General features: G+C 36.6%; 1 protein-coding gene across 1 annotated transcript in view; it reads left to right on the top strand.

Moving 5' to 3' along the window:
- LOC128050039 (transmembrane protease serine 11C-like) overlaps positions 1-20,675 on the top strand; it is a 64,028-nt gene that overhangs the window by 25,018 nt on the left and 18,335 nt on the right. Inside the window, exons 4-5 of the mRNA XM_052642331.1 lie at positions 8,116-8,183; positions 9,602-9,765. Of these exons, the coding sequence (XP_052498291.1) occupies positions 8,116-8,183; positions 9,602-9,765 (232 nt within the window). The remainder of the gene's footprint in view (positions 1-8,115; positions 8,184-9,601; positions 9,766-20,675) is intronic.

The following is a 20,675-nucleotide window of genomic DNA, read 5'->3' as shown; positions in this document are numbered from 1 at the left end:
TGAGATTTCTTAATCAGATGAGAATTTTTAATTTTAAGAAACATTGCCAGATTGTTTTCCAAACAGTTGAAATAATTCACACTTCCACTAGTTGTGTATTTGAGTACTCTTCCTCGACCACCCCCTGCCCCCCAGCAACAGGTACACAGTTTTAACTTTGTGCTAATTTGATAAGTATATGCTATTGTTAATTTAATTTGCATTTTCTCTAACTAGTAATGAGGTTGAGAATTTTTTTCTCTACATACTGACCATTTGGGCTTGCTCATGTGTGAATTTCCTGTTACTTTCTTTGCCCAGTTTTTCTATTGTGTCGTTTGCTTATCCTTGTTAATCTGTAAAAATCTCTGTAAATTATAGATGTTAAAACTTTCTTTACTATTCACATGCAAATATCTTCCCAAATGTACTTTTTGCCATCTGACTATTTATGTGGTCTTATGTTGACTTTATTTTAATTTTTTGAATTTTTGGTCTTGATTCAAATGGACTTCACAGCCCATGAAAAGAAGAATTTCCCTGGGAGTTTTCCCCCCCTATTTTTAAGTCTTTATCCACACAGAAATAATTTAGTACAAGGTGATTCTCAGTCACTTCAGTCGTGTCTGACACTTTGCGACCCCATGGACTGTAGCCCACCAAGCTCCTCTGTCCATGGTATTCTCCAGACAAGAATACTGGAGTGGGTTGCCATTTCCTCTTCCAGAATTAGTACAAGGTAGGAGCCCAAATGTATTTTTTCCCAAGTATAGAGAGCCAGTTGAGTTGGCAGTATTTATTAAATAATTCAACCTATCCCTGTGATTTAAAATGCTAACTCTGTATGCAAGATAGCAGAAGAGACACAGATGTATAGAACAGACTTTTGGACTCTGTGGGAGAGGGGGAGGGTGGGATGATTTGGGAGAATGGCGTTGAAACATGTATAGCATCATGCAAGAAACGAATCACCAGTCTAGGTTCGATGCAGGATACAGGATGCTTGGGGCTGGTGCACTGGGATGACCCAGAGAGATGATATGTGGAGGGAGGTGGGAGAGGGGTTCAGGATTGGGAACTCATGTACACCCGTGGTGGATTCATGTTGATGTATGGCAAAACCAATACAGTATTGTAAAGTAAAATAAAGTAAAAAAATAAATAAATAAAATGCTACCCTTTCATAAGGAGAAGCACAACATTCTTCCTTCACCAAAACAACAACTAGTGTTTCCACTGCTTCATTTAAAAAAAAAAAAAAATTCTACAGAACTAAGTGTAAGAAAAAGGCAGGAGAGATTTATTTGCCAGGCTCTATACCTAATCCTGGGTTTCCCCAATGGTTCAGTGGTAAAGAACCCACCTGCAATGCAGAAGATAAAGGAGACAGGTTCTATCCCTGGGTCAAAAGATTCCCTGGAGGAGGGCATGGCAACACACTGCAGTATTCTTGCCTGGAGAATCCAATGGACAGAGGAAACTGGCAGGCTATAGTTCACAGGGTCATAAAGAGTTGGGCATGACTGAAGGGACTGAGCAGGCACACATACCTAATCCTGCTTCTCTATAGGATTCTCCAGAACCCAACAAGATGGTCTTCTAGCACTTTTGTTTCAACTGGGATCTGTGTGCTGAACCAAATCAAATTTCCTTCTGCTTCACATTTTGTATGTATCTCTGTGTGTTTATTTCTTTATTGCTCCACATCTTTGCCTTTTGACCCTTTGGTATTTGCTCTTAACTTTGTCATCCCATATCTGATGTTTGATACATGTTTTCAAGTTCTAAACTTTGGCTTTCCAGTTCTCAACCTTTAGTTTTATTTCAGTCGGTTTAGTTCCCTTCAGTCACTCAGTCGTGTCTGACTCTTGGCGACCCCATGAATTGCAGCATGCCAGGCCTCCCTGTCCATCACCAACTCCCGGAGTTCACTCAGACTCACGTCCATCGAGTCAGTGATGCCGTCCAGCCATCTCATCCTCTGTCATCCCCTTATCCTCCTGCCTCCAAGCTCTCCCAGCATCAGAGTCTTTTCCAATGAGTCAACTTTTCGCATGAGGTGGCCAAAGTACTGGAGTTTCGGCTTCAGCATCATTCCTTCCAAAGAAATCCCAGGGCTGATCTCCTTCAGAATGGACTGGTTGGATCTCCTTGCAGTCCAAGGGACTCTCAAGAGTCTTCTCCAACACCACAGTTCAGAAACATCAATTCTTCGGCGCTCAGCTTTCTTCACAGTCCAACTCTCACATCCATACATGACCACTGGAAAAACCATAGCCTTGACTAGATGGCCCTTAGTTGGCAAAGTAATGTCTCTGCTTTTGAATATACTATCTAGGTTGGTCATAACTTTCCTTCCAAGGAGTAAGCGTCTTTTAATTTCATGGCTGCAATCACCATCTGCAGTGATTTTAACAAGCCCTTATACAGCTTTTTTTTTTAGAAAAGTGTCTGTCACTGCTCTAAGCATAGTCATCATAACAACTCATAAGCCACATATAATTACGAGCCCCGTTCACAAAATGCTTGAAGTATGAAATATTGCCAACACCTGCAGTGAATCTCATCCAAGTCTTAGGGCATCCAGTGTAATTACTGGGAGACAGTCACCAACCACATAAGCATGGAGTGGCCACATGACTGACCTTAACTGTTTAATCTGTAGCCCCTCCAGAGGTGAAACTGATATACCATGACCAGAGCCCCAGGCATACAAAAGCAAGCATCCCTTTTGTTTGTTAACTTGAAGACTGCTGCTGCTGCTACAGCTAAGTTGCTCCAGTCATGTCCGACTCTGTGCAACCCCATAGATGGCAGCCCAACAGGCTCCGCCATCCCTGGGATTCTCCAGACAAGAACACTGGAGTGGGTTGCCATTTCCTTCTCCAATGCATGAAAGTGAAAAGTGAAAATGAAGTTGCTTAGTCGTGTCCAACCCTTAGCGACCCCATGGACTGCAGCCTACCAGGCTCCTCCATCCATGAGAGTTTCCAGGCAAGAGTACTAGAGTGGGTTGCCATTGCCTTCTCCCAAAGCCTCAGGTTTACAAGACACTTCTCAGGCAAGATAATCCAAGGTTCAAATGTTATCTCTCAGAAGTCGCTCACGGGTCTCTCTTTCCCTTTGGAATGAATGTATAAAGTTCCTACGCCTAGTGAGTTAACTCTTTACTGAACAGATAGCTTCTAGAACTTATGCATCTCATAGGAAAATTAACACTATTATATGAGGATGAGGGTCAGGGCCCTAAAATGATGATGAATGCATCATGAACATCAACACTGGAAGTATGGGGCAGAAGAGGATAAATTAGTCTTGGTATTATGGAATCAGAATCCAGCGTGTTGGAAAATTTTTCCAAATTGGACATGCGAAATATTTTAAAGGTTTCAGTTCTTTCTTTTTTTTTAGATGTAACTGACATTTAACACTTTCAACATTTTGTTGGTTCCAGGTACATAACATGATTCCATGTATATACATATTGTGAAATGATCACCACAATAGGTCTGTTTAAGATCCATCAATATTTACACATATTTCAGTAAATGGTCAAATGGAAGTTCCCTTGTACTGGGAACATATTTGATAAGGTAGTATATAAAATCATAAATATACATCACATTTTTTCTCTTATAATGGAAATCATACAAAATAAACTATATAAGAATCTCTGTGTTTTAGAACTCAAACCTGTGGTCCTTAAACAGTGAGTACACAGGTACAAACATGAAATAAACCTAGATCTTCCCTAATTTAAACTACATTTTTCTAAATAAAATTTTAATGTTAATTTGAAAAATAAATAAAATAAAATGCCATCCTTGTTGTATCCTAAGTCCCTATATAACCTGGGATCTATTTTTGGATTCTATATTGAGTGCCACATTAATTGTATACCATCTCTTTCTCATAGCTTCTTTTCAACAGTCTTTTATCCCTTTATTTACAAGTATGATTCTTTTAAAATAATAGATAATTAGGCTTTAATTTTGAATGCAATTTGATAGATTCTTTAATAACAAAGCTTTATCTATTCTCATTAATTGTAGCAGGTAGTATACCTGATTTCATTTCTTCAGTTGGCTTTAAGTAAATAATGTACTTTTTTAGTTTCTTTTCCTTATTCTTGCTGATTTTCATTGTTTTTCATTCTATGTTTTTCTTCTTGAAAATTTCAATGTACTTAATTAATAGTTATCTTTCCTAAAACTCAGTTAGATGAATATTTGTCTGTTATTAAAAAAATTATTAGCCCTGTCAAGACGTTATTTTCCTTACCTAAACCCTAATCCAAGAATAGGAGGCCTTCGGCATACTTTCACGTTTCTTCTCTCTTCACATTCCTATTCCCCACTGATAGGGCTTTGAAGCATTGTTTCCTCTCCTCTTCTGCCCTCCTTTCCTATTCCTAATAAGCAGGTTTGCCGAGATAGCACTGCAACTGCTGAAGTATTGTTAGCCTGTTTCTTACAGTACACTGTCTCTGCTACAAGCATTTCAATCTTACATTCATTGTATTTCACACACACCCCTCAGGTTTTATTGCTTGATTTGTTCCCTCTCCTCTTCATCTCCCCCTCTATAAAGACTCCAATTCTAGCTTAGATTTTGCTTTCCTAGAAACCTTAGTCATATATTTTTCTCTATTGAGATATGTGAGTGCTATGCCACTGAATTTTCAAGTATCCATAGGTATCTTTCTTTTACTCTAAAGAGAGATTATGTCCTGATTGGGAATAGGATTGTTGAATTGTCAGTTTCTTCTCTCAGGTATGAGGCTATTATTCCACCAGCTTCCATCTTCAAATGTTACAAATGAAATTGATTCTATTTCTTCTATTAATATATTTTAACTGTCGCAATGACAAGGAAGAAAAGAGGAATGAGCTGTTTTCCTTCCTTTTCCTGAGATCAAAGAAAATAAAGAGAACAGTGAGCAGGTCTGAACATTCCTGGTTTGTTTACTTATTTATTTATTTTACTTTAACTTCTCCTAATTTTGCATGTCTGTAACTAAGTTTGCTTTTCTGCCTCCTAACTTTGCAGGAGCTATATTCACACCTATTTTCCTTTGCCTCTGCTAAATACAGCCTGTATCTGCTGTTTACCTTTACAACACCCATCCTCTTGGAGAAGGCAATGGCAGTCCACTCCAGTACTCTTGCCTGGAAAATCCCATGGATGGAGGAGCCTGGTGGGCTGCTGTCCATGGGATCACTAAGAGTCGGATGCGACTGGGTGACTTTACTTTCACTTTTCATTTTCATGCATTGGAGAAGGAAATGGCAAACCACTCCAGTGTTCTTGCCTGGAGAATCCCAGCAACGAGGGAGCCTGGTGGGCTGCCATCTATGGGGTTGCACAGAGTCGAACACCACTGAAGCGACTTAGCAGCAGCACCCATCCTCTTACAGTTACATATCAGAAAGTAGGCCACAGAGCCACTGAACTACCAGACTCAATTACTGGTTACTGACACCAGCCTATGACTCTTTTTGACAAGATCCTAACACCTTTGTTGCTCATCACTGACTCCTGACTGTGAGCCTTCAACTGATATAAGCCCCTAGACTCCTTATGGAGGGGAGCACAGTTGTTGAGGCATGAGCTTACTGTATTCCCCTCTCAGCCAGCTGAGAATTAAAGCCACTTTTCTATTTCCTACAAACCCTGTCTCCATATTTTTTTATTCAGCTTCAGTGGGCAGAGAAGCCAAGATTTTGGCCAACAATATAACTTCAATATTGAAGTTGGTAGAAGTGTTTCTTTGTGTCTAAAATTTGAAAATATTCCTCTGATATATCAAATCTGTCTGAAACTCAGTCTATCTCTTTGAATATGCAGATTTTGATCTTTCTTTAATTCAGAACCTCTTTGTCCTACTACTTATATTACTATAATTTTTTCTCTCTTCAAGATTCTATTATTCATAACCACTTTTGGAATCATGATCTAAGTGTTTTGTTTTGTTTCTCTTTGTTTTCTTCTTTTTAAATTTTACTATTTAGAGTATATATTATTTTTGGCCTTTTAGGCCACGAATTTGTATCTCAAGAATGACACTCATCTTTTTAAATTGACTCACTAAATAATTGAAAAGTGTGCTTCTTAACACTATATCGTCTTTTTTAGCCTACCTGAATGTTGGCATGAGTGCCTTTTTTGTCATTGTTGTTTTTGTCATTGCTGTTTCCTCCAGAAGTTCTGTTTTCATGAGACCTAATCTGTTATTTCCTTTCTCTGGCTTCTGGGTTTCCTTATTTGTGTTATCATTTTCCCTTGTTGGTGTATTCAGGCCACTGCCTTGTTATTGGAGACAATCTTACAAGATAGAAGGTAAATGTTCTTAAATCCTGTAGGCTGAAGTTGAGGCAGCAGGCCTCCTGCCTCACCAAGGACCCAGGAGGAAGTCTTCCAGCTTCCCACTTTCTACCCAGTACTCTCCCAGTATCAGGAGCAAAAAAGCTCCAGCCCCCTTTGCAGTTCCTTCATGACCTCTGTTGGTCCATGGAAACACAGTCTCATGGTCCAGTGTCAAACTTATCCCTGGATATTCACAAACCTCTGTCAGCCAGGATCTTCCCAGGGCCTGTTATGATTCTGTCCTTGCACAGGACTCAGATTATTCTCTAGGTTCTTCCCTGACCCATGGGAAACAGTTTCTCATCACCTTCCTGTTTGTAGGACTTCTATAAAACTCAATCCCACCTGCCCCCCAGGAGTGGCAGATTGGAATAGAGAACTGAAGAAAAATACAGGATAGTTTAGTTACCATGTTGTCAGGATTCTTCCATTCATTATATTTAGGAATAACATCCAAATTTATTACCAAATCCAAATTTATCCAAATAGGCTCTCTGTAATGGCATTGCTATTTACCAGGGCAACCTCAACTTAGACACTCTCCCTTACTCACTTTACTTGAGTCACAACAACTTTACTTCTCTCCCTCAAATACTAATCTCATTTTTATCTGGGATTATATCACCTGCTGTTCACTCCATTTAGAATATTCTTCTCCCCTTGATTATCAACTTTGCATCTTTCAGGTCTCAATCAAATGTCTTAAAAAGGATCTTATTTTATCATTCAAACAGTATCCCCTGAATCACTCCATTATGTTATTTTTCATTTTCAATATCACCTAACACTATCTCAAGTTATCATATTTATATATTTATTTCTTTGTATGCTTATTATCTCTCTCCTTCATTGAATCTCCTAGAAAGTATGGATCTATCTAATTAATTAGTACTTTTATTTCAGTAGATATTATTGAATAAATGAATACTTTCAATTGCTTTGGTGCCAGAGAAAAAAGATATATTAAATCTCTGCAATTCCAATAATAAGTGACTGTTTTTGAAGCACTATCTTTGCCAACATAAAAGCTATGGACAGTGCAAATTTTGTCTTGTACTCTGTGAAGATCCTGTTGTAATAAATTATCCATTAGGTTAAATCCAGAACAGCTGAGGAAATGACTCTTACACAAAATTTCTCTGAGAGATTTCCATGTATACTGCTTTGAACCTACCAGTAGCACATAACTGAAAGATCAGGAAAAATGGTTTGCAGTCCAGATGTGAAGAAAGAGCTTCCATAGTACAAAAATAAATTAGAAACATTTCCTCCTTCTGGGGACACTTCTGTTTAGTGGCATTGATGTTCACCAAAAGTCTGAACATGGAAAATAAGCTCTATCAGGTGAACCTTTGAATTTAATTCTCCAAAATAAGAGAAAAATATTCTTTCCTTTCATATTGTTAGGAAGGAAGCAAATATTTTTGCCTCACTTTGTCACACAATTTATTGATTTAAGAATATTTGTGAATTAGTTGAGCCAGTATAAAGGTAATTTTAAAAATACATGTTTAACACACATTGCATCTCTTTTTAAAATGAGATCCAGAGAAATTTGAACACTATGTATTTGATGATATTAAGTAATTATTTAATTCCTAGGATATGGGTAGTAGTAACATTAAACTGATTTGGTCATTTATTGATATTTGACTGAAGCTGACTGATGGGTATGTCAGGTTCATTTTTCTTTCTATACTTTCACATATATTTGAAGTTCTCTACAATGAAAATTAAAAAATAAGTCATTATTCATATTACTTTTAACAGATAAATGAAACATTTCATGGATCCAGACTGAGAAGACAGTATGTCACATCCCATGTGGTCCAAGTAAGGTATGTAAAGCAGCCTGAAATGCACAAAAAATAAAATTTTCCTTTGCCATCATATCTTATATTTAACAGAATGTCTTTGTATAGTATATAATCAAAAGTTTAAATCTAGGGCTTCAAAACCACTAGCAGTTTCAAATGTAAAAAATATATTCAAGGTCTGCTGGAAAATTATTAAACCAGAACCAAGAGTTCCAGCTCATGGAGAGTATCAGGTAAGGGTTAAATGGATTTGTTTTTCATTTAAAGGCACAAAGCCAAAAAGCAAATTTAAAATGGGATGATTATTTCAATATAAGAAAGAACGGATAAGATAAGAGAACCAGGTACAGAATATCTGACACAGGAGTAGCTAATATCTCAAAAATATATATCATCTTACTTGATATGACCTGGCTTCTCTCTGACTTCATCTCATACCCTCATCCTCATATAACACTTGATATCCACGCAGATCTGCTGTTATTCCTCCAATAAACATGCCAACATTGTTCCCATCACAGGGCTGTCAAAGCACAAATTACACCAGACAAAACTGAACAGACAAGGAAGACAATGTTCAAGTCTTTTGCAACAGAGAAGAGAAGCCAGAACTGTTTTACCTTCCCTGAAACAAAGCACCATAGGGTTTTTAAAGGCTGGGGTGAGAAAGAGACCTTAGTTCATCTATGTTTGTGATTGGCTTTGCCCAAAGAAAAGTAAACTTTTCACATATTCACAGTAAGAGAACTTGACCCAGTCTTGCAATTGTGCCTCCACCAATAAAGGAAAAAAAACTATAAATGATTCTCTCATCTTTACCTGTTACATTTCATTTCATTATTTGCTACCGGCTCTTCTTACAAGGTCCATAGTGCATTTATGAAACATAGATACATTTATGTTAGTAAATAACGGTCTCATAACATTCTGAGATTTTTCAAAACACCTCCATATACATTATCTTACGTCGTGTTTACAATAACCCAGTAAATGGCATTATCATCCCCATTATAGAGATGGAGAAGGAAACAGCAACCCACTCCAGTATTCTTGCCTGGAAAAGGCAAGAATAGTCCTCTATCTCCATGGACAGAGGAGCCAGGCAGGCTACAGTCCATAGGGTCATAAAGAGTCGGACACAACTGAACGACGGAGCATGCACACATTATAGAGATGAACAGTATGGAGTACAGTACTCCTTGCTATAGTCAATGAACTGGCAAATGGTAGATCTAGAATACAAAGTCAGTTTCCATGAGTCTGAATCACTTTCTCTTTACTGTTCACTATGCCAACAAAGGGCCATTTTCACTCCCTTTAAAGGAATTGGAAAACTGCCAGGAACTCTGCTAACCAAAGGATAGAATGACTCCACTAAAAATGATAGAGACTCCGTAATAAAGTACAATTTCTTTGGTTTTTTTTTTTCTGTTTTGCAGTCGAGCCAAAGGAAAGGTGATAATACACATCGTGCTTAAGTTTAAATCTTATTATACAAATACTTCTGCAAAATTTCGAGATAAGATTGAAACCATTTTACGTCAGAAGCTAAAGGGAAAAACTGGGTCATTATGTATAGATTCTTCTTCATTTAGATTTTCAGGTAAGTCTTTTTATGTATGGGGCAGAGTAATTTTCATCTTTTAATTTGAGTGTGGTGCTTTGTTGTGCAATTGAAAACAATACTGCTCTCTTTAATTATCTTTTAATAGATAATGGTAATTACTTTTAACCACTGTTAAAGTAATTAAGGTCTGTGTTAATCAATTTTTAATATAATATCATTCGTTTGTTCTTAAAATCAAACTTTACTTAATCATAGATTTTTTTTAAAAAAGCTATCATGGTCCCAAATTATCATGGTCCCAAATTATCATGGTCCCAAATATGAGTCCCAAGTTTTCTTTGTGTGAACCCAAAAATCAGGGCGCCAAATAGTGCTATTTCTTTACTATGTGAGCTCATGTTTTTAGCAGATGAATTTCCAAAAATATATTCTTGGTGGTGAATTTTCTATAAACTGGAGAGCTACTTTATTTCTCTGTGGTTTTGTTTTTGAAATCATCAAAGGTTGGATAAGCTATGTGAGGAGAAAGGCTCTATGACAGAGTATCTAATAGTACCCAAGGAGAATAACACTGGTTTCCAAGTTTTCTTTGCAAAACAAGGCAATCTTAAACTAGAACTCTTATAGCTTGTTTCTGTGGGTCATGATTTCTCCCTAAGTTCTTTTGGATGTCTCAAGAATCTAGACTCCCAAATTCCAGAAATCGAGTGTAAATCTCCTTAACAGCAAATTTATTTCTTGATAAGCCTTTAGTGGACTTCATTTCTTTCACTCTTATATATAGTCTAATTCTTGTTCCTGGTCATGTGACAATATTGTGGAAGACAGCTTCTAAAAGACAGGGACACACATTCTCCATTCCCAGGATAATCAGTGTTTCTCTGGTCTTGATGAAAGTACAGCCAATGCCTGGCACATCTAAGCTAGGCTATCAGTTCTCTGCTACAACAAATATGATCAAGGGAAAAAAAGTATCCCCAGCCTACAGAAAGGACTAAATGTTTGTGGAAAAAAATCTACTCCAAGTGTTCATTTGTCTGGAATAGCAAAAGAATCAAAAAGCAAAACCTGAATATGCTTCTCCTGGATAAAAAGCCGTCATGTTGTTGAAATGTGACTCTCCTCAGGTTATATTAGATGCTCTGTTGTAGAGCCTTCCTTCTCACATAGCTTACCCAACCTCTGATGACCTCAAAACAAAATCACAGAGAAAAAAAGCAGTTCTCCAATTTATAGAGAATTCACCACCAAGGACATATTTTTGGAAACTCATCTGCTAAAAACATGAGCTCATGTAGTTAAGAAATAGCATTATATTCCTGGTATTCCTCCAGACTTTAAGAACATTACATAGGATCCCAGGAAAATGAACTTTCTGAAGGTATTTTCTAGGTTTATGTCTTTTCTCTGTAGTTTTATTTATTACAGTGCATCCTACAAGTTTCTGAAGAGTAGTGACTGGTAAGTGCAATACACTTAAGTACATACAGTGCTTTGGTACGGTCTTAGCCTCCACCTGTTGTCTAGAAACCCCCTCTCTCTCCTCCCATCACCTCTTATCAGAAGCTAGATGTCTCATGAAACTGACTGGGCGTTCACAGGTGCAAGATCAAACTCAGAAGCCAACCGGGCTAGGCCTCCAAAATCACAGTGAAGTGACTTAACACAAAGCTCACATTCAAGACAGTTCTTACTTAAAGAGATTATGAATATTCACTGGTCACCACATAAATGGATCTCTGGCTTAGGGATTTACGAAAGCTTATTTAGGTAGCCAAGGTTGCTGTCATAGCATCTTACTGAATAACCTGACCTTATTCCTGCCTGGTTAGTTGGGTTGCCTAGCACTTGCTAAGTATGTCAAGGTTGTGGATTTCATTTTCATACAAGCTGCTAACACAGAGGAAAAAGACATCATTGACCAGTGCTCTAAGCTACAATGAATTGCTGAATACAATATCCAGTGTTTCTATATTATTATGCTTAGAAGAGTGCATGTAGAATAATGATATGCAGAAACTCTGAATCATCTGGATGATATTTTAGGTGCATAAAAGTTTCATCAAAACAAAAGCCACCTGGGATTTTTGAGCTTAATCCCCTTCCAAAATCCCAATTGAGAAAGACTGATGGCAAGTTTGGCACATATATGTTCTAGCAAACATTTTATCCCCAGATTTAAGATGTAAAGAATGCCTTAATTACTAAGAAGTATGAACATAATATGTAATTTAATTTCCCACTTACTCATGAATTCCAAGAAAATGACACTTGAAACTACTGTCCTAGGTATTAACAGTCAGTATTTATGGTTTATTCTTCAGTGAGAGATCAACATTTTCTCCATCAATTATAAACTTATTAGATCAGAGGGTTTTCAAATTGACCAATGAGTGTAAAACCTAGAAAATAACATATAGTTTTCCCCCGCCCATGATAGAAGAGTTTTCTGAAAAAACTCTCAGGTGGCTTCAGTGGTAACAGATTTTATGCATTCCCAAACCCCTAAATTTATATTCACTTATGCTTTATGCTTAAACAATATTACATTATTTTAAAAATAAAGATGATAACCTCAATAGTTATAAGTAGTTAACACAATTTTTCTTTTATAATGTTCTTTGTAAATTATAAGGTCATGTTTACATGATCTTGTTGTTTCACAGCTTAAGAATCAAAACAGAACATACATATGATACTTATGTTCATGTAATTAAAATTTTAATGCAAAGAAATAAAAAACACGTAAAGCATTGCAAGTGATATATCACCCAACAAGTCGAGCTCACAATATGATGCACTTGACTATCACTGCTGTAAACTGTTACGCCAAGAGCTAAGAAGAAAATGTAATGCTAGATGTACCAACTACACAACTGCAAGGATGACCATATTGTGTTTCTCTCCTGGAAGCTCTGGAAGGAAAAATCAAAATCATTTTTTGTAAAAACAAAAAAATAGCCTCATAAGCTGAAGTGAGGTTTTTAATAAAATGCCTTATAAAGTTGAATGTTCATGACGTTAATGGGCATACTTAAGGATATGACTGTAACTTGTTTTAAAAAGTAATTCTTATTTCCTGCAGAAAAATGCCTTGTACATACTGCTACACTTAACCATCTACTGATTAAGCATGAAAAATATTTTAAATACTTATGCTAAATCATAGTTGGTTAAAGTAAAAACTCAAATTACGTAGAACTAATAGAAATTCATACACAAGGATGGTCATCCTGACCCACTATTAAGGGTTTTACAAGAAGAATAAACTCTGGTCTTACACTCATTTGTGTGTAACTGGCTAATGCTGAGATATAAATCATGTTAATAGAACACACCTTTTTCATGTGGCTTGATCCTGAGATGCTGCATAGGTTCATTTGTAACACATTTTAAGCAACTTTATCCAATAATTCTTAGATAAACTCTAGAAGACATTTTTTCAAAGTATGTTGCCTCCCACGGTGTCCTTTCTCAACCAAGAAGCAATCTTCAGCTCCACAAACATGTTTTATCTGCAAAGTATCTCTTAAAATAGTCTCAGTAGTATAAGACCTTGACCATAGACAATTCTTTGAAATAAGTCTTTCTAAATAGGCAAATTTCCTGCTGCTGCTGCTGCTAAGTTGCTTCAGTCGTGTCCGACTCTGTGAGACCCCATAGACGGCAGCCCACCAGGCTCCCCCATCCCTGGGATTCTGAAGAGTTTATATTTCATCTTTTTAACACAACAGAAAAATTCTCTTTAAAATTATATTTTTACAAAAATCTTTCTCAACCCTGCCACCTCCTCTTTGACAAAACTATGGACATCCATTAATTTAGAGTAGATATTGTAGTGCCCTCAAAGCATTTAGGGAATGAAGAGATATTAATGCCTTCACCAAATAAACCCCAATATAGGAGTTTTGAGCTCTCATATTTGTTCATTTTCATATTTCAATTCTTGCTGTCACTTTTATTTTCTCTGTTCTTCCTCCTACCTTCTTCAAATTCATCTTAAAATGTTAAATTTTAAAATTTAAGAATATCTTAAAATGTTTTATAGTAATTTCTATATTAAAATTGGAAAAATGAAATAGCCTTTCAATTAAGGTGTGTTGAGCTTCCTTATTTAGTTATATAAGCTTTAGTGAGCTGATATTTTTGATATATCTTTTGATATAGCTTTTGACTTCTCAGATACCCTTATTTCCTGATTGTTGACTTTATTGCAGAGAATATGGTTTCATGTTTACCAAGAGATATGGAGCACTATTGCTGTTGGCAATTCAAAATGTCTTTCAATAAAGCCAGGAATTTGTTTCAAGTAACATTTAAGTTACTTTTCAAATGCAAGTTTGAAATATATGTTATTGAATGATACAGCTATTAGACATTGTCCAGATATTTAAAAGAATTTAAAACTTGTTAATAGTCATTTCATTAAAAGACACTATCAACAGGGCCCACAAGAGACACTGCCACAAAATTATCCATGAACTAAGAATGATCTTCCAAATGAATCATCCTTATTTTCTAATCTCTAAAAAGGAAAAAACATAATTTACAATAATTATTTTTGATAGTTAACACCAAGTTTAAATGATTAATGCTAAAACACTGCCTCTAGTGAGCCAATTCAATTACTTGCCTGAACTACCTGTTAGACTAACTAGAATGACTGACACTGTACATCAAAAGAGGCATCCTAATAGCTAACCAGACTCCACAGATTTTTTTAGTGAAGTTCTAAATTCATCTTGCCAATTTAGATCCAGTATACCTGAGATGAATCCTGAATTTCTGCCCTATGCTTTCTGCATCATATCTTTCCCTTGATAATTCTTGTGACTGAATTCCCAATCCGCTTCTCTATTCTGTACAGATCTCTATTGTACAGAACCCCTGGACAAGGAAATGGCAACCCACTCCAATATTCTTGCCTGGAAAGTTTCATGGACGGAGCAACCTGGCAAGCTATAGTCCATGGGGTCACAAAGAGTCAGGCACAACTGAGCACACAATCCTTGTACCCACGGCTTTCAACACCTGCAAACCAGACACTACTGTCCTGACTAAAGCCTGGCATTATTCATCTGAGTTTATATGATGGTAAATTTTGTGCCAACCTGACTGTGTCATTCCACATGCCCAGATATCTGTTTAAACATTATTCCTGGATTCTGTGAGGATGTTTTCAGAAGACATCAGTATTTGAATTGGTGGACTGAGCATTTGAATTGGTGGACTAACTCATTGTCCTTTCCAATATGGGTGAGCATAATCCAATCCAGTGAGGGCCTAAACAGACCAAAAGGATAAAGGAAGAGTGAATTCTCTCTCTCTGCATGGCTGATGAACTGAAGCATTGGTTTTCTCCTGCCCTCACACTCACTGGAAGTGCATTTCTCAGGCCTTTGACTAGAATGACAGCACTCTCTTGGTCTCCAGCTAGCAAATGGCATATTGTGGGATTTCTCAGCCTCCATAATTGCCTATGAGCCAATTCCTCATAATATATATGTTTCTCTAGAGAACTCTGACTAATACAGACTGCCAGAGAGCACTGTAAGCTACCATCAAGCCCAAATAAGCTCAGACTTGTTATGGGCTTTTGGAAATCCCACTTGTCTTACATACTCCTAAGAGTCCAACTGTGCATATAGCTAGAGCAACTCTCCTATCTCTTTTCAAGTCTGTCCTGGCTGCCTTTCATTTCCCAGGAACTTAAGCCTTTGAAGCCACAGAATTCCACATGCTCAGCTTGAATATTTTATAATATAATATATATTAAAAGTGATTAGTTTTAGGTTAAAGAGTTTGTGCTTTGGTAGTTGTAAAGGGTCCATTAAAATCCATTAAATCATGAAAGACATGTAATCAAAGCTCTGTTTTCTAAAATTTTTATCTGATAATATTGTGTAAGATGAACTAGTGGGGAGAGTTTAAGCAAAGAGATCAGTTAGGAAAGAACTACAACTGTCCAAGTGTGAAGAATTAAAAACCTGAAATATAATAGTGAAAATAATATTAGAAATAATAAACATGTCAAAGAGATTATATTTATAGAATTGGCAGAACTTAAGACAGGATATGCAGAAGGCAATGGCACCCCACTCCAGTACTCTTGCCTGGAAAATCCATGGATGGAGGAGCCTGCTAGGCTGCAGTCCTTGGGGTCGCTAAGAGTTGGACATGATTGAGCGACTTCACTTTCATTTTTTACTTTCATGCATTGGAGAAGGAAATGGCAACCCACTCCAGTGTTCTTGCCTGGAGAATCCCAGGGACAGGGAAGCCTGTTGGGCTCCCGTCTATGGGGTCTCACAGAGTCGGACACGACTGAAGCGACTTAGCAGCAGCAGCAGCAAGACTGGATATGAGACACAACAGTGAAAGGAATGGAATACAACATCCAAGTTTTAACTCTGAGTTATCAGTGAGATGATAACTTCATTGAGAACAGATGAAAAGGTAGGAGAAAAAAAGGTTTATAAATGTTCAATAAGGGATACATAATGTTACCTTCTAAGAAGATGGACTGGATACACTTTTCCATGTTTCTCTCACTAAATACAGTTTAGACCCCTAAGTGTTACAAATAAAACAGATATAAGAAGAGCCCAGACTGGCTAGTGACCTCAGGGCCCAACAACATGGTGAGACTCACAGGTTTGTTTTATATATCCTGAAATTGGAACTGAAGAGGCCGGCAGTCCCAAAACTTCCAAGGGTACAGGAGAAATCATCTTTACATATTGAAAGACTCAATTAGATAGCAATTGTCTCCAAATTGATATACAGGATCATATTTTTTAGGAAAAAATATGGGAGGAAACCTTTGGCATCTAGGGCTAGGTAGAGTTCTTTAGACTTGACACCAAAAGCATGTTTCATAAAAAGAAAAAATAATGAATTGGACATCATCAATGTTCAAATTTTTCTCTGTGTAATATAATCTGTTGCTGCTACTGCTGCTAAGTCACTTCAGTTGTGTCCGACTCTGTGCGACCCCATAGACGGCAGCCCACCAGGCTTCCCTGTCCCTGGGATTCTCCAGGCAAGAACACTGGAGTGGGTTGGCATTTCCTTCTCCAATGCATGAAAGTGAAAAGTGAAAGTGAAGTCGCTCAGTCGTGTCCGACTCAGCGACCCCGTGGACTGCAGCCTACCAGGCTCCTCTGTCCATGGGATTTTCCAGGCAAGAGTACTGGAGTGGGGTGCCATTGCCTTCTCCGAATATAACGTGTTAAGAGGAGGAAAAGACAAACTACACACTTGGAAAAAATATTTGCAAATACACATCAAATGACTAGAGTCTAAAATATAAAAAGAACTATTAAGACTCAGTGAGAAAACAAAAAATCCATTCAGAAAATGGAGAAAAAAACGTGAAGATACATTTGACCAAAAGGAATATATAGATAGCAAATAAGCACATGAACAGATGCTCAATATCATTAGCAATTAAGGAAATACAACTTAAAACTGCAATGAGATATTGCTACACACTTATGAGATGGCTAACAAATTCTAGCAAAAATGAGGAGAAACTGAATCACTCATATAATGCCTGTGGGAATGTACAACGGAACATTCACTCTGGAAAACTCTTTGGTAATTTCTCAAAAAAAGCAAGCATGCAACTACCATATAACCCAGCAGCGGCATTCCTTGTCATTATCTCAGACAAATAGTGAGTTGTGTTCAAACAAAAATTTATGCATGAATGTTTATAGGAGCTTTACTCCTAATAGCCAAAAGCTGAAACAACCTAGGTATCCTTCAACAAGTGATGGTTAAATAAACTCAGGTACATCATGACATGGAATACTTGTCAACAAAAATAAAGAAATTGAATACTTAAAGAAGCCAGTCCAAAAAGTTACATCGTGTATGTGTCTATTTATATGAATATATGACATTCTTGTGGAGAAGGAAATGGCAACCCGTTCCAGTGTTCTTGCCTGGAGAACCCAGGGACGGAGGAGCCTGGTGGGCTGCCATCTATGGGGTCGCACAGAGTCGGACACGACTGAAGCGACTTAGCAGCAGCAGCAGCAAGACACTCTTGAAGTGACAAAATTACAGAAAGGGAAACAAATTAGTGTTTGCCAGGAACTTGGCTGCCATCTATGGGGTCTCACAGAGTCGAATACTACTAAAGCGCCTTAGCAGCAGCAGCAGCAAGAAGGGAATAGAGTGGGAGAAAACAGGTGTGGCTATAAAAGAGCAATGTGATAAATTTTTGTGGTGATAGAAATGTTCTGTAATTTAGCATCATCAATGTCAATATCCTGGCTATGATATTGTAGTATAGTTTTGAAGATGTTAACCTTTACAACATCTTTGCAAGATATTACCTTTGGTAGAAATTGGGTACCAGAGTACATAAGTGGTGTTTATTGCATCTGCACCTGAATGCACTATTATAACAAAATGATCGTTTTTTAATTGCACTGCTGAATTTGGCTCCTATCTCTCATGTTCCTAGATCTCTAAGTTGCTGCATAACAAATATTATTTAAATGAGTCATAGTATGAGTTTTGATTCATAAAAAGACATAAAAAGTCTTATGAATAAGAAGTCTTTTATAAAAAGACATTCATAAAAAGTCTTGATAAAAAAGACATTTTTTTAATTTCTTTGAAAAATTTGGACATCTTTTCATACAAGCATAATGGATTACTCCTACTACAACATAATAATATTTTATCTTCCTTTCCAGAAGCCTGAAACCTTTTGACATTCATAAACACTTTATATAAGATTGTGAAGGTACTAAAATTATGTGCAAAGCCAGTTTGATTTTTTCTTTTTTATTACTGATAAGTTGCATATGATTCTTTAATTCCTGCATTAAATAGCTAAAAGTACCATATACTAAATGCCAGTTTTAATGTTTTCTTCCCCTTCAATTGATTTCTGTTTCTGATAAAATATGCATTGAAGAGCCTTTATTAAAGCTCATAATGTGAGATAAAATCAATAAGGGATAAAATAAGGCATTAAAAATATTAAAAGCTCTTTTTTAAAAAAAAAAAAAATCTTTCTCAAGTCTGTCAATTCAGGCCACAAAGAAGCTTAAAAATTTCAGAAATTTCTCCCAAACCAATTTTTTATTCTTTTAAAATAAAGTATCTCTATACTCTCTGCATTTTTTCCAAAGAAACACACGAGTCCTACATGTTCTGAGTAAGAAAAAAATAGTTGTGGTTTGTCTATAATGACAGCTCACTTGTTCAGCTTCAACAACCATGTAATTGTCATGGATTTACTCATAAGTAATGCATAAAATAAGTCTATAAATTCTGTCATAGTTGTAATTGACTCTATTAATCACTGCCTGAATATTATTTCTCTGTGTTTTTTTAAATATATACAGTTCCCAGAAGAATTTTTACTTTGGGAAAGATATATTCTTTTTTTTAATGACCAATATTTATTTATATATATTTGTCAACATTAGGATAATGGTTAAGTAGATGATGGTATATCAAATGGGATATTGTGCAGCTTTTCAAACTCCATGACATGGAAATTATGTCGAAACATTCAAATGTTTGTGGTTTGATATGAAATTGAAAAGAAAGACATAGAGTTATCAGTGTACTGTGATTCAGTTCAGTTCAGTTCAGTTCAGTCCAGTCGCTCAGTCGTGTTCGACGCTTTGCAACCCCATGAATCGCAGCACGCCAGGCCTCCCTGTCCATCACCAACTTCTGGAGTTCACTCAGACTCACGTCCATCGAGTCAGTGATGCCATCCAGCCATCTCATCCTCTGTCGTTCCCTTTTCCTCCTGCCCCCAATCCCTTACTTTGGGAAAGATCTATTCTTATTTCAAGAAACTTGAAATAAGTTTCAGAGAAAAAATTTTGTTTGTTCAGAATGAACAAGTGAATATTACCAGGTGATGGTTATTTTGAATCAAAAACTACTATATCCAAATTGGCAAGGCAATAGGAAGCTAAGGAATTATTTGAGAAGAGGGAGATAAGAAGGAAAGCTTCATGGAGAAGCTACATCTCAAGATGAGTCTTAAAGAAATAAATGGGCATGAAATGAAAGAAATCCACAAAGTCATTCTCTGTGGGATGCAACATGAGAGCTGTAGCATCAAAATGCAAACTCCACAAAGTGTCTAGGTATGTGGGAGAGCCAGTCTAGAAACTCTCCAAACTGAAAATGCTAATCTTAAATATTAACTTCCTCTCCAACATTATCCACTGAGTCCTACATCAACATAATTGTCTAAAGATACTTCTCAGTACATGTACTGTCCTCTCTTCATTACAGCAATCTTTTACACTGCTTCCAAAACAAAACCAACAAAGTCATTGGAGAAGCATTTGGGTTATCCAAATAAAAATAGATGCTTCCTATCTTTCACATTTCCTTCAGTGAATAGTTCTACCTTTCAAGCTATCACCTGTGTATACATCTGGATATTTAATTGATTTATAAATAATTATTTAAATATAAATAAAATATTTTAAAATTTTATCTTCAGAGTCAGAATGGCAAACATATCAAAGATCTGTACTGTGAATAATTAATCTACATCACTTTGATAGTATTACAAATGATATACAATATCAAACCACAGAGATAATTTTCAGTCTATTAGAAACATAAAGAAAAGGATTTATTGAGGCTAAATATGCAGCCAAGTGACTATTCAAAACCTGCAGTGAGTGAATGGGGGATTCAGATTTTGTTCAACCACAATCCAGGTCCATGCTCTGTTCCCTTGCCTTTCAATGTAGATCAGTCATATTAATGCTCCAAAGTAGCTTTTTTGGTGAATATATTGTGAATAAACTTACCTGATAGGAGATGATCATTTCTGTGTCAGAAAACAATTTTATTTGTAGCAGCATCTTGCTCAGTAAGTCCCTGTATGTTTAAAGGTTTTCAGAAATTTATTACATGAATATTTTAAAATAGTTCATAAAACAAAC

Source organism: Budorcas taxicolor, chromosome 6, assembly GCF_023091745.1.
Source record: "Budorcas taxicolor isolate Tak-1 chromosome 6, Takin1.1, whole genome shotgun sequence".
NCBI lineage: Eukaryota > Metazoa > Chordata > Mammalia > Artiodactyla > Bovidae > Budorcas > Budorcas taxicolor.
Note: the sequence above shows the minus strand (reverse complement) of the source record. Positions and strands in the feature narration are given on the sequence as shown.